This window comes from Sorghum bicolor, chromosome 1 (assembly GCF_000003195.3).
Source record: "Sorghum bicolor cultivar BTx623 chromosome 1, Sorghum_bicolor_NCBIv3, whole genome shotgun sequence".
Taxonomy (NCBI): Eukaryota; Viridiplantae; Streptophyta; class Magnoliopsida; order Poales; family Poaceae; genus Sorghum; species Sorghum bicolor.
In genome coordinates this window covers 74,230,595-74,242,993 of record NC_012870.2, presented here as the reverse complement: position 1 = coordinate 74,242,993, position 12,399 = coordinate 74,230,595, and the positions used below count along the sequence as shown (strand labels likewise).

At 45.2% G+C, this 12,399-nt stretch overlaps 2 protein-coding genes across 2 annotated transcripts; one reads left to right on the top strand and one right to left on the bottom strand.

Moving 5' to 3' along the window:
• Window positions 1-1,601, bottom strand: LOC110431747. The gene is made up of 2 exons (XM_021451251.1): window positions 528-1,601; window positions 1-348 (listed from the first exon to the last, which is right to left on the bottom strand). Exons 1-2 carry the CDS (start codon window positions 1,594-1,596, stop codon window positions 314-316), a joined length of 1,104 nt encoding a protein of 367 aa, XP_021306926.1. The 5' UTR covers window positions 1,597-1,601; the 3' UTR covers window positions 1-313.
• On the top strand, window positions 2,537-4,851 carry LOC8054251 (putative polyol transporter 1). Its single transcript, XM_002468292.2, has 2 exons — window positions 2,537-2,937; window positions 3,089-4,851. Exons 1-2 carry the CDS (start codon window positions 2,817-2,819, stop codon window positions 4,540-4,542), a joined length of 1,575 nt encoding a protein of 524 aa, XP_002468337.1. The 5' UTR covers window positions 2,537-2,816; the 3' UTR covers window positions 4,543-4,851.

The window sequence follows — 12,399 nt, the reverse complement described above, 5'->3', positions numbered from 1 at the left end:
AACAGAGGAAGGAGCAGGGCCCCATACATCAGAGAATATAAGATCCAAAGGACTAGTTGATACACTAGTTGACTTGGGATAGGGTAGCTGATGGCTTTTGCCCTGTTGACACGCATCACACACCATATTTTTATTTGACTCATCACTAACAAAGGGAAGACCATGACGACTTAAAACTTGCTTCACTATAGGAGTTGAAGCATGACCTAATCTGTGATGCCACAAGGAGATCGACGGTTTCATACTAGTACCAAGAACTTGCTTATTTTGACTCGACTTGCATGGACTCAGCTTCAAAGGATAAAGCCCCCTTTCACATCTGCCTCTGAGAAGAGTCTTCCTCGTGCCCTGCTCCTTGATAGAAAAATAATTTGGATGAAATTCTAGGAAGGCATTATTATCACGTGCAAGGCGATGAACAGATAAAAGATTTTTTGTGGCTTTGGGAACATGCAAGATTTTGTTTAGATGGATTTTACTAGTAGGGGTACGCAAAATACTAGAACCAATGTAATCAATCTCCATACCTGCACCACTTGCCGAATGCACTTGATCATGGCCTCCATATTTGTCCCGAACTGTGAGCCTCTCAAGTTCACTTGTCACGTGGTCAGTAGCACCGGAGTCGACATACCAATTGGTATCCACTCCATATGACGAGGTTGTAGCTGTAGATGCACTCTTCTGTGGAGGACCGGTGAAAGAGGTGTCGAACCTCTTGAAGCACTTGACGACAGTGTGCCCCTCCTTGCCGCAAAGCTGGCAGACTACTCCTTGGAGGAAGCCGCTTCCACGACCTCCACCGCCACGTCCACGGCCTCCACGAACAAAGCCCCCACGGCCACCAGTACCACGGCCGCGAGAGTTGTTGCTGTTGTTGCCACCGCGACCACCCTTGGCAGCCATATTCGCCGAGGGATTGTTACCGTTGCCGCGCAGCTCCATCCGCTGCTCAAAGCTGGTCAGTTGGGTGAAAAGCTCCCCAACAGAGATTGGTTCCACCCTGGCAGCGACGGCTGACACCACCGGGTCATAATCGAGGTCGAGACCAGTCAGGATATACGAGACTAGCTCATCATCTTCCAGCTTCCTTCCTGCAGACGCCATCTCGTCTGCAAGAGCCTTGATCTTCGTAAAATATTCAGAGATCGTAGACGACCCCTTTGTTGCCGTAGTTAGGGCCATGCGAGTGCTAATAACACGCGCCCTGGACTGAGAAGCGAAGAGTGCTTCAATCGCGGCCCACGCCTTTGCCGCTGAATCTGCCGATGCAGTAATCTGGGAGAAGATCTCTTTTGAGAGAGAAGACAGAAGAAAGTTCAGCACCGTTTGCTCCTTGGAGATCCAAGTAGCATACGCCGGGTTGGGAACCGGCTGCTTCTTCTCATCAGCTGTGCCGTCTGGCTTCAATGGCGTCAGGAACATCTCCGGAGGCTTGGCGGTCGGCAGGATGTACTCGTCGAGTTGAGCACCGCGAATCGCCAACATAACTTGAAGGCGCCACATGGAGTAGTTGTTCCTCGCAAGTTTCTCGCTCACGGGTATAAACCCTATCTGCTGGGATGTAAACACACCAGAGGATGAAGAGGCAGCCATGGATCAGATCCGTTAGGAGTCAAGCTCTGAATACCATGTAAAATAGACTAGAACGAGGTGACATCTCTGTACCTCGGCTCCGTGTTTATATAGTCAGGGAAACGCCCCCTGGTGGCTTGTACATCAAGAAAGAAATTACATCTGATAAGAGATCGAGTAGATCCCGTGTATCTACTTGTCGTACAAGTCTATTCTAGATTACATACAACGAAGCCATGTCGTATACAACTCAAAGTCTTATACATATCTTAACAGAAACAACCTCCACAATGCATGAGTTTCACCTTGATGTTTCCTAGGTTGGGCAAAGCATTTAATTACTGCAAAATGATCGGATCACATGCAAGATGGTGAAACGATTTAGTCCTCAGTGGGGATTTCATCCTGTTTCACCGCGTGGGAAACAACGCCAGCAGAGTTTCACTATGGTGAAACTACTTCCTTCTCTCTCCTCTTCGTTTCATGCAAAAAAAAATACAGTTTTGCTGACATGGCGCTCTAATAAATGTGCATGACATCCTGGTGAAACTTCCACTGAGACTGGCCTTAGAAACGACCTCCTGTGCTAGATGCCTGCGAGCCTATCCGCTTGCTTGGAAAACATTAAATACAACTTATAAGATAAGCTAATGGAGCCTAGAGTTTCCCTTCCCTATAGCAATAATACAGTCGTTCACGTTCCGTACAGTTGACTCGGTCAAGGCCATGACTGGATTCGACCTGTCTCTCTGAATTTCTGGGACCAGCGTTGTCCAAACATAGTGTGCCACCTGCCATCGTATACTTCAGTGCTCACCAAAGAGAACAGGAGAAGTACAGGCCATTTGTACCCCTACACGAGCAGAGCACGTGATCTGCCGGGACAGTGAGCGTCCACTGATCGCCCTCCACTCTTCTTTTTGTACAGAGTCACGGATGCTCCCTATATAACAAGGCCAAAGGACTAGCCAGCCTGCAGAGCCAGACACCACGCACGGACCACTCGGCCTGCCTGCCTGCCTGCCTCACGTAGCTAGGACGAGTGAGGAGTGGAGTGAGAGGGACACGGTGACTCCGGCATTCGCTGCTGGTACACCAATAATCGGGGAGAGAACCGCCAGAGTCCGGCCGGCACGCCAGGACACGTACGGCCGGTACAGAGAACGAAGCTAGTGCCAAACTGACAGAAACACGCTTGCGATCGGGGTAGATCTACACCACCACCGACACTCTTGGCCACCATGAGCACGAGCACGGACGCCGTCGCGGTCGCCGTGGCGCCGGCGAAGCGCCCGCCCATCAACAAGTACGCCTTCGCCTGCGCCCTGCTCGCCTCCATGAACTCCGTCCTCCTCGGCTATGGTAGGTTCCATTGTTCCAGCACGGACGTGCATTTCATTCCGCCCCGCGCGCGTCCAAGCTGCGTTCAATTCGTTCACCATGCAAGCATGCACTGCACGTAACTAACACAGCAGCTGTTCTTCGTTGGTCGGCCAATGATATGATCGAGCAGACATCTCGGTGATGAGCGGCGCGCAGCTGTTCATGAAGGAGGACCTCAAGATCACGGACACGCAGATCGAGATTCTCGCCGGCGTCATCAACATCTACTCGCTGTTCGGCTCCCTCGCCGCGGGCTTCACCTCCGACTGGCTCGGTCGCCGCTACACCATGGTGCTGGCGGCCGCCATCTTCTTCACGGGCGCGCTGCTCATGGGCCTGGCCCCGGACTACGGGCTCCTCATGGTGGGCCGCTTCGTTGCCGGCATCGGCGTCGGCTTCGCGCTCATGATCGCCCCCGTGTACACCGCCGAGGTGGCGCCCACCTCGGCGCGCGGCTTCCTCACCTCCTTCCCGGAGGTGTTCAACAACTTCGGCATCCTCCTCGGGTACGTCTCCAACTTCGCCTTCGCGCGCCTGCCCGTGCACCTCAGCTGGCGCGCCATGTTCCTGGTCGGCGCCGTGCCGCCCGTCTTCCTGGGCGTCGCCGTCCTCGCCATGCCGGAGTCGCCACGCTGGCTCGTCATGCGGGGACGCATCGACGACGCGCGCCGCGTGCTGCAGAAGACCTCCGACTCCCCCGCCGAGGCCGAGGAGCGCCTGCTCGACATCAAGAAGGTGGTCGGCATCCCCGAGGGTGTCTCCGACGCCGACGACGTGGCCGCCATCGTCCGCGCCAACAACAAGGGCTCGCGCCACGACGGTGGTGGGGTGTGGAAGGAGCTGCTCATCAACCCTTCCCGCCCCGTGCGCCGCATGCTCATGGCCGGGCTGGGGCTCATGTTCATCCAGCAGGCCACGGGCGTGGACTGCGTGGTCATGTACAGCCCGCGGGTGTTCGAGCGGGCGGGCATCAAGTCCAAGACCAACTCGCTGGGCGCGTCCATGGCGGTCGGCGCGTGCAAGACCTTCTTCATACCCATCTCGACGCTGCTCCTGGACCGCATCGGCCGGCGGCCGCTGCTGCTGGCGAGCGGCGGCGGGATGGCCATCTTCCTCTTCACGCTGGCCACGTCGCTGCACATGATGGACCGGCGCCCCGAGGGGGAGGCCGCGGCGCTGGGCGCGGTGAGCATCGCCGCCATGCTGTCGTTCGTGGCGTCGTTCGCGTCAGGGCTGGGCCCCGTCGCCTGGGTCTACTGCTCCGAGATCTACCCGCTGCGGCTGCGCGCGCAGGCCGCCGCCATCGGCACGGGGCTCAACCGGATCATGAGCGGCGCCACCACCATGTCCTTCCTATCGCTCTCCAACACCATCACCATCGCCGGCAGCTTCTACCTCTACGCCTGCATCGCCACCGCAGGGTGGGTGTTCATGTACTTCTTCCTGCCGGAGACGATGGGCAAGAGCCTGGAGGACACCGTGAAGCTCTTCGGAAAAGACGCGGACGACGAGGACGTCGGCGACGACAGCCGTCGTCACGTGCCCAGTAAGAAGCCGTCCACTGAGCTGAGTGCTCAGCAGTGAGTGATGTGCCATGTAACGCGTGTCCGTACACACGTGTCGTCCCTAGTGTGGCCGAAGCTTAGGCTCCGTAAAGCTTCGATGATATGATGATACAGCATATATACTACTAGTACTAGTATTTTGCGTGTTCGTGCGTGGTGAATCTTTGTAGATCCCGTGCCTTTCATTTCTTTAAAAGATTTTGTAGATTTTTTGTTGATATCGTGGCGTTGCGTGTGCGAAGGGAGGGACTAGGGGCGCAACACGGGCAGAAAAAAATATCACCTGATATTCCACGTCTGAAAATATATCTATTGAGCTGGGCAGTTCGGCTGTGACAGTGTGCGTATGGTGAATTTATTATCTAACTAACGAGCGCGAGGACGGGCGTTATTTTTAATTTATTTATTGTTGGTTGTTGAATTACACCACCCTGCATGCCTGCTACCGATAGAATTCTCAACACCTTGGGTTCGTTCACATGCCAGCGGGATTATTTCCGATGAGCTTACATAGTTTTTGCGCTAGCGTGACAGATATTTTATGTTTTAGTACTTTGTGTTCCTCAGAGCCTGGATCGGATGCGATGGTTCTTGTCACCCCTTAAAATTAATGTACTTGTGCCCTTGCCATACCTAGTATCTAGACTCTGTGGAAGGAAAGAAACATAAGATCCTTCCTAAGAAAGAACAAGAGCATGACTCAAAACTATAAAATCAATTTCAGTAATATAAAAGTATAATGCTACAACATATGACTCAAAATTCATCCCTTATATTCATTCCTACCGCTGGTATCCACGTGTGACGTGTCATGGCCAAATCCATTTTTCAATATATCTTCCTCCATACACAATACTTTTTCATGGCTCACCATACTTCTCTGTGGCATGAACGGGCTGGGCACGCTCACACCCTGAATAATGGGTGGCCGTGCTAGGCTTGATCTCAGGAGCTCAGGCGGCGGCATGAACTTCGGAGCATGACAAACAGTGACACGAGGGCCATCCATGGGTGCTTGGCAAAGCGGTGGCGAGGCCCGGCCTTGGGCGCCCAATGTCTAGTGGCGCGACTATGGTGAATTCGTAGGAAACAACGCAAGGCACTATCGTGGGGCCGTGCACATAAGTTTTTGCTAGGAGTCACCGATAGGAGATATCACGATGTCTCCTTTCTTCATGAGAGAGGAGGTGGACTTTAATTTGTCTCAAAAATTACAGCAAAAGGATATCCTATGTGAGGTCTTCTATAGGCGCAATCTTGTGAGATCTTCTATAGGCGCAACCTAATATCTTGTATTCCAAGATTTTAGGGATAGAAGAACAGACAAGAAATCTAGTGGAGATGCTTAATCCGGAAGAAGGTGAGGGCAAACTCAGGGATTGAAAAATAGCCCATAAAGACTTAAGTGGCTTATTCAAATGACATTTCTATAGATCATTGGTCCTAGGAAAAATCCAAGATTGGATTTGAGTTTCCAAACGACATGAGTGTTAGACCCAAAGAAAAGTAAAAGACTACGATGATAAAAGATCAAAATTTGTCGTGGATTATAATTATTCTTGCGTTATAATTTACATCTATGAGCTCTCAAGTGATCACCCGAGGCCTTTAACTTCTTTTTAAGTAGTTAAATTTTAAGTTTACTCTATATCTAATCATAAACCTTAGGGATACATGGTGGTAGGTTGTCCGTGAACGTTAAATAGGTTTGATTATATTGGTAACAAAATCTATTTATAGGTTTACAGACAACCCGACTTGCACTCATGATGGATCTGAATTCTCACTTCGAACAAACCATTTGAAAATAAAAAAAATATCTAGATTATCACTTTGAAAGTTTATGTATTCCTACCTACATGGAAAATATGGAGAGAGAAAAATTATGAACCACGGTGTATTATTTCACTTAGATAAAATTGTACTCCCTCCATCCCAAATTGTAAGTCATTTCAAAAATCTTGGAGAGTCAAAGCATTTTCACGTTTGACCAAAATTATAGAGAAAAATACTAAAGTTTGTAACATAAAGTGAATATACTATGAAAATATAATTAAGAAAGAATCTAATGATACTTAATTAGTATCATAATAATAATTATTTTATAATATAAATTTGGTCAAACTTAGAAAAGTTTGACTTTCCAAAATTCATGGAATGACTTCAATTTGGAATGGAGGGAGTAGGAGGCTGGCTACGGTTGCATGTCCTCTCTGTTGCCTCTCAGCAGAAGATGATGACTTGTGCTTCTGTGGTCCGGGAAAATCCGAAAATGGATGGTCGTTGGATGACTGTGGTCCCAAATACTAATCCTTTTCATTCTGTACCCTTGCTTGGCTGTCTTCCAATGCAGGGTGCTTCTGTTGTTGCGCCTCTACTGTGACTCATTCTCATTAATATTCTCCGACAGTGTCCATGTCTTTGTAAAAACAGTTGTTGTACATACTACACTGCAATGCACCCTGCTCAAACAAGACAAAGATCGAAAAATAGCACTTGTGACAATAATTTAAAACTCGTACTATACGTACGCATCTCCAGGTTGTTCAATCGATGTCAGGCACAAATCATGAACAGATCTAGCGCCAAATGTCCTTGTTGTCTATTGATCCCCTCTAATCATGTTGATCACGCTCGCATTGCTGAAGTTACGCTTCACCTAATAGCTAGTTTTGTGATGTGGCTGGATGGGCTGACACGGTCCAGCTGCGCCGGACGCCCAGCTAGGCCAAGATAGTTTAATGGGCCGGTTGCGAAGCCTGGCGTCATAACACGGCCTGGTTTTTGCTAGCGAACCTTAGTTAGGTAGGAGTATAAACATCAGCTAAGGAATATTGATTAGTACCACATCGTAGGGTGATAGAAATATGGCAAGTGAGGCGTACACAAAACAAGGGGCATTGCGACAATACAACTCATACCTTTCTCGGCCTTTTGGCTAAGATCAAGTGTAGTATCTGTTCTTATCAGTTTAATATCTGATATGTGGGATATATGCCCACAATGATATTAAAATTATTTTTTGTGGGGAGAATCAAATATGGTAGCTTGCTACTAAGGTTCTTGTGTCACCCTAGTGTTGCACTATTGCTTGGGCTATAGGCACACCCCCAACCAAATCAATAGTTGAATTTTTTATTTGAATTTGAATTTGATTTATTACTAAGATTTTTTTTTTTATAATCCAATTGCCTAGGTTCATGGTTTATGTTAGAATGGAGTGTGCATCGAAGGATTATAACTTATGGGTATAAAAAATAGAGGTTACTTATGTTTAAAAGTATTGAGGGCTTGAGGCTAAAAAAAGGTACTTGTCTCACTCTTAAGAGACCGAGGATGAAAAGAGACCGAATAATAATTTCCGTCCCACTTTCTATTTTTTCATGTACTGTTTTTGTTTCTTAATCTAATCCCTTCCATTTTCATGTCTATGAAAAAATGAGAACATGATGTGGAATGGAAGAGAGGGGGGCTTTTCATCCTTTTTTTCGTGGCATCATATTTTTATTTTGTTTTCAATCTATAAGGTGTATGGATATTGACATGTAAACACACATGACATATAAGTAAACATTAGACTAATCACTATATATATATATATATATATATATATATATATATATATATATATATATATATATATGCATAGATCAAGTGTTTTTGGCTTTTGTTTGCCTTTTCATTCACATTTGTCTGTTTCCGTATGTCTAGATCCTGATCTCGTTTGTAATCCCGACTTTTATGTCAAATTGTTTCCTCCAAAACAAATATAGAAACGGGAGTCGGAGTGGAGGTTTTCCGCCTATTTAAGTCTATTTTCATCCCTCGTGTGACTATTAGGTAGACAATGATCAATGTCTATAGTAAATAAATTAAAGTCTATGCTATGCATGCTAACCATCCGGGCAAAATTTTCAAGATTTTTTATCATATCGAATCTTTGATGCATGCATAGAATATTAAATATATATTAAAAAATAACTAAGTGTACATTTTGTTTTTAATTTATGAGATGAATCTTTTAAGCCTAGTTAGTCCATGGTTGGACAATAATTATTAAGGGCATGTTTTGGTTCCCCTTGTTAAATTTTAACCAACTAAACTTTAGTCACTTTAGTAGCTAAAGTTCTAAACACATTGACTAAAAGAAACTAAAATAGTTTAGTCCCAATAGCTAAAATTAGTTGGCTAAAATTTAACGAGGAGAACCAAACAGGGCCCAAATACAAATGAAAGTGCTACAATAGTCGAATTTAAAAATTTCTAGGAACTAAACAGAGCCTAAATCACAACAGTTTTTTTAATTAATCATAAATCACAACGAACAGCTCTAGCGTCAAATTGTGCCTATTGATCCTCTCCGATCAGTTCCTGATGTGGCGGGATGGCTGCCGCGGCAAGTTTTCGGGACAACTCCCACGGGCCCCTTCGGCCTATGCGCGAAGCCCAGGCCGAGATAGTTTAATGGGCCGGTTGCAGAGCCTGGCGTCATAACGTGGCCTGTTTTTCCCTTCTTCTTTTTTTTGGTTGCTAATAACGAACCTTAGTTAGAAGTTAGGTATAAACATCAGCTGTGGAACGTTGATTAGTACCGCATCACAGGGTGACTGGCTGGTGAGGCGTGTACAAAACAAGGGGTATTGCAACAATACAACTCATACGTACCTTTCTCGGCCTTTTGATTTTGACTAAGATTATAAGTGTAGTATCTATTCTTATCGGTTTAATATTTGATACGTGGGACATCGTGCTCACAATAATATTATTTTTATTTATTATTATATATGAAATCTATTATATATGGAATCTAATATGGTAGTTTGCTACTAAGGTTCTTGTGTTGTGTTAGCGTTGCACTATTGCTTGGGCTTGGCACGTCCCTAGCAAATCACTTTATATTTTAGTCTATGGGCCAGGTTCTCTTAATCGTTTTATATTGGAACTGCAGATTAACTATAGAGTTAATTTCAGAAAAAAAAATACTGGTAAAAAAATCGAAATGAATGAATCTTAGTTTCTCTTGTAGAATATGAATAATATTAGCGTGTCTTGAACGGAGAATATGTATCGTGTGATTACAACGATCAAATTATATGCACACTAATCAGTAATCTTATTCAGCAGTGTTTTTTTTATAATAAATTAACCAACAATACTAGCTTTCTGCCTAACTTAGCTCCGAGGTGACGAGATCACTGTCAGGGTTTACGGTTTGAACTGGTGGCTGCAGGCTGCCTGCACTCGTGTCGTTCTTGTTCCTTGAACACTAGTGCGTGCGTGCCTGTCCTGCTCCGTCTCCCAATCAGCTTTCGTCTTTACACGCCAGGAACAGAGAGGGATAGCCAACATGAAAAACAAGTGAAGGTGCCTGCCTCGTGCCGTGCGTGCATCTCTGACCATGATTGCCTTCAGTCGGAAAATAATGCTGTATATGTCGCCTGATGTACGCGAATTCGGGAGGTCTGATGTGGACGTACATGGCTCGAGGACCTCAGGGCATAAACGTATAACGACGTCGTCTCTGATTCCAATACGGGTAGATAAACTAGCTAGGTACGGGTCCAATCTCTGACGCAACACGAGTGGAAAACCGGGGTGTTTGCAAGACTCTGCAGACCTGAAAACACCAGTCGGCAGTCGCAATGACTAGCTGGTCCGCGTTCGTGATCCGACGGAATCGACGTGAAAACAATGGTGAGCGACGGCAACTCCGCAAGCAATCAGGCATCCTCTAAACTATTTGCAAATGGACAAGCCTGCAAGTTAATTAATAAACGCAAGCAGCAGGTTTTTCTTTGTCCGTTTCCCGGCGAGTAGCTTTCGTTGACGCCGGCGATGGCGCTCCGTTGAAGCTGAAGCGGCTAGAGAGCCACAGCTGCCCATACGCAGGTTACTGTTCCTAGTCTCCTGCACGAGCTCAGTAGTCAGTCCTTCAGTTAAACTATAACTAAAACCCGTCTCCACAGTCCGGCCTGTGCCTCAAGTGGCTGCTACTGCTGCCTTGTAGTAACAGATTAATTGGTTTTGTTTGGTGAAGAGAAACTGGCATGTAGTATTTGGACTTGTCTAGTCGTGCTTTGTTCACCACACTGATGCTTCAGTAGTTTGTAAACAAATTCTCGTTGTCAGTGACAGTCGTGTTGATTCTCGATCTAGAGAGTAACCAGCATCTAGCCAGGTTAGAGCCTAGATATTTGTTCCAAATTATTTGTTGTCACGTCCCATCTGATGTATGAGACTTAAAACCATTTGATAAGTCAATTTTTCATGAGTCGAATTATCTTTTGCCTGGTACTGTGCCCAAAAATCCTAGAGCGGAAGTAGACTAACTTCTTCGAAACCCCTCTTTGAATAGCAACAAAGGCATCATGCATGTACATTGGTAGACTACTAACTGCACTGAACTTACTAATGTTAAACGCTCCTTGTTGACAGATGTTTACACTTCTGTTGCTAAACTTTTCTCAAATCGATCCTCCTCCACCCTTCTCTAATCCTACTCCTCATCTTCGTTCCTCTAAATATGTCATAGGGAATTCTTCAAATCTAAATTCAAAAAGTTTAGTATATTGCTCTGGGCATCACCAGACCCACCAAAGAAGTACACTTCACTCTTATGGAATTGGTTCTAAGACACGATGCTTGTTCAAAAGCATAAAGTACTTAATGTTTAAACTTCAAAGCTTGCTCTAGATATTTTTTTTCATAAAGAGTTTTAGTATGTATTGCACCACTCTACTTAATTGCTCATCTTCTTTGCCTCTATTGATTAGGATCGTTAACATGCCTAAGATAATGTTGAATAAAAGTGGAGATAATGGTTCTCTTTGATGAAGGTCTTTATTTGTTTGGAAAAAATGCCAATTTCATAGTTTACATTCATTGAGACACTGGCTTCGTAGTAGAAATTTCAACCCATTCAATCCACTTGGGTGAAAAAACTTTCATACATAGTATTTGTAGTAGAAATGGTCATCTAACCTTGTTATGGGCCTTTTAAAAACTATTTTAAAAATTATCCCATGCAGGACAACCCTTTAAGAATATCGCATCCTCTCATAAAAGCCGATTGACACCATATTGAAATGGCTAGTAGCCATTTTATTTAAAGATCATACCAATAACATTGAGTAGACAAATGAATCTACCCTACTCGAAACGATAGCACGTTGAGAGCAAGGGTTATCCAAGTTTAGGCACAACATACTAGATCATCATTGTGTAGATTTGTTGTCCTACGCCTAAACCGTCCAAGCCATGTTTTTTCTCCTATATAACACAAGCTTGTAGTTTGGAATATTTTTAACAGAGAAAATCTAATGTCCACACTGGTAATGTCCTTTTCGTATTTCTTTTGGGAAATATGAAAAATCGCCATGAGGATTTGTTTTTGAAAGTGTTTTTCCTACTTGTAAGCTAGATTCCAATTGATAGGTCATAAGTGCGCACTTTTCAAATTTTAATCCCAGTTGTTTACTCTTTTCTGCCACAGACGGGGATCAAACACTGCTGTCGTTTTACAGCCTTGACCGCTACAGTTCCGTACTCTTCTCAGTAACCTGCTAGCTGCCCCTTGCACAAACGATGGCAAGAAGAATAATCCAAGACCACAAGTCAGTACCACACTGCCTAAGTCTGGATCGGCACAACATTTTTTTCTACTCAAGGATGGCGATATATAGGCCTTGTTTATTTCACTTTCAAGATTTCATGTCACATCTAATCTTGCGACATATGTATGAAGGATTAAATATAAACGAAAATAAAAACTAATTACACAGTTTGCCTGTAAATCACGAGATGAATCTTTTGAATCTAGTTATAATTAGACAATATTTATCAAATAAAAACGAAAGTGCTACAATACCAAAATCCA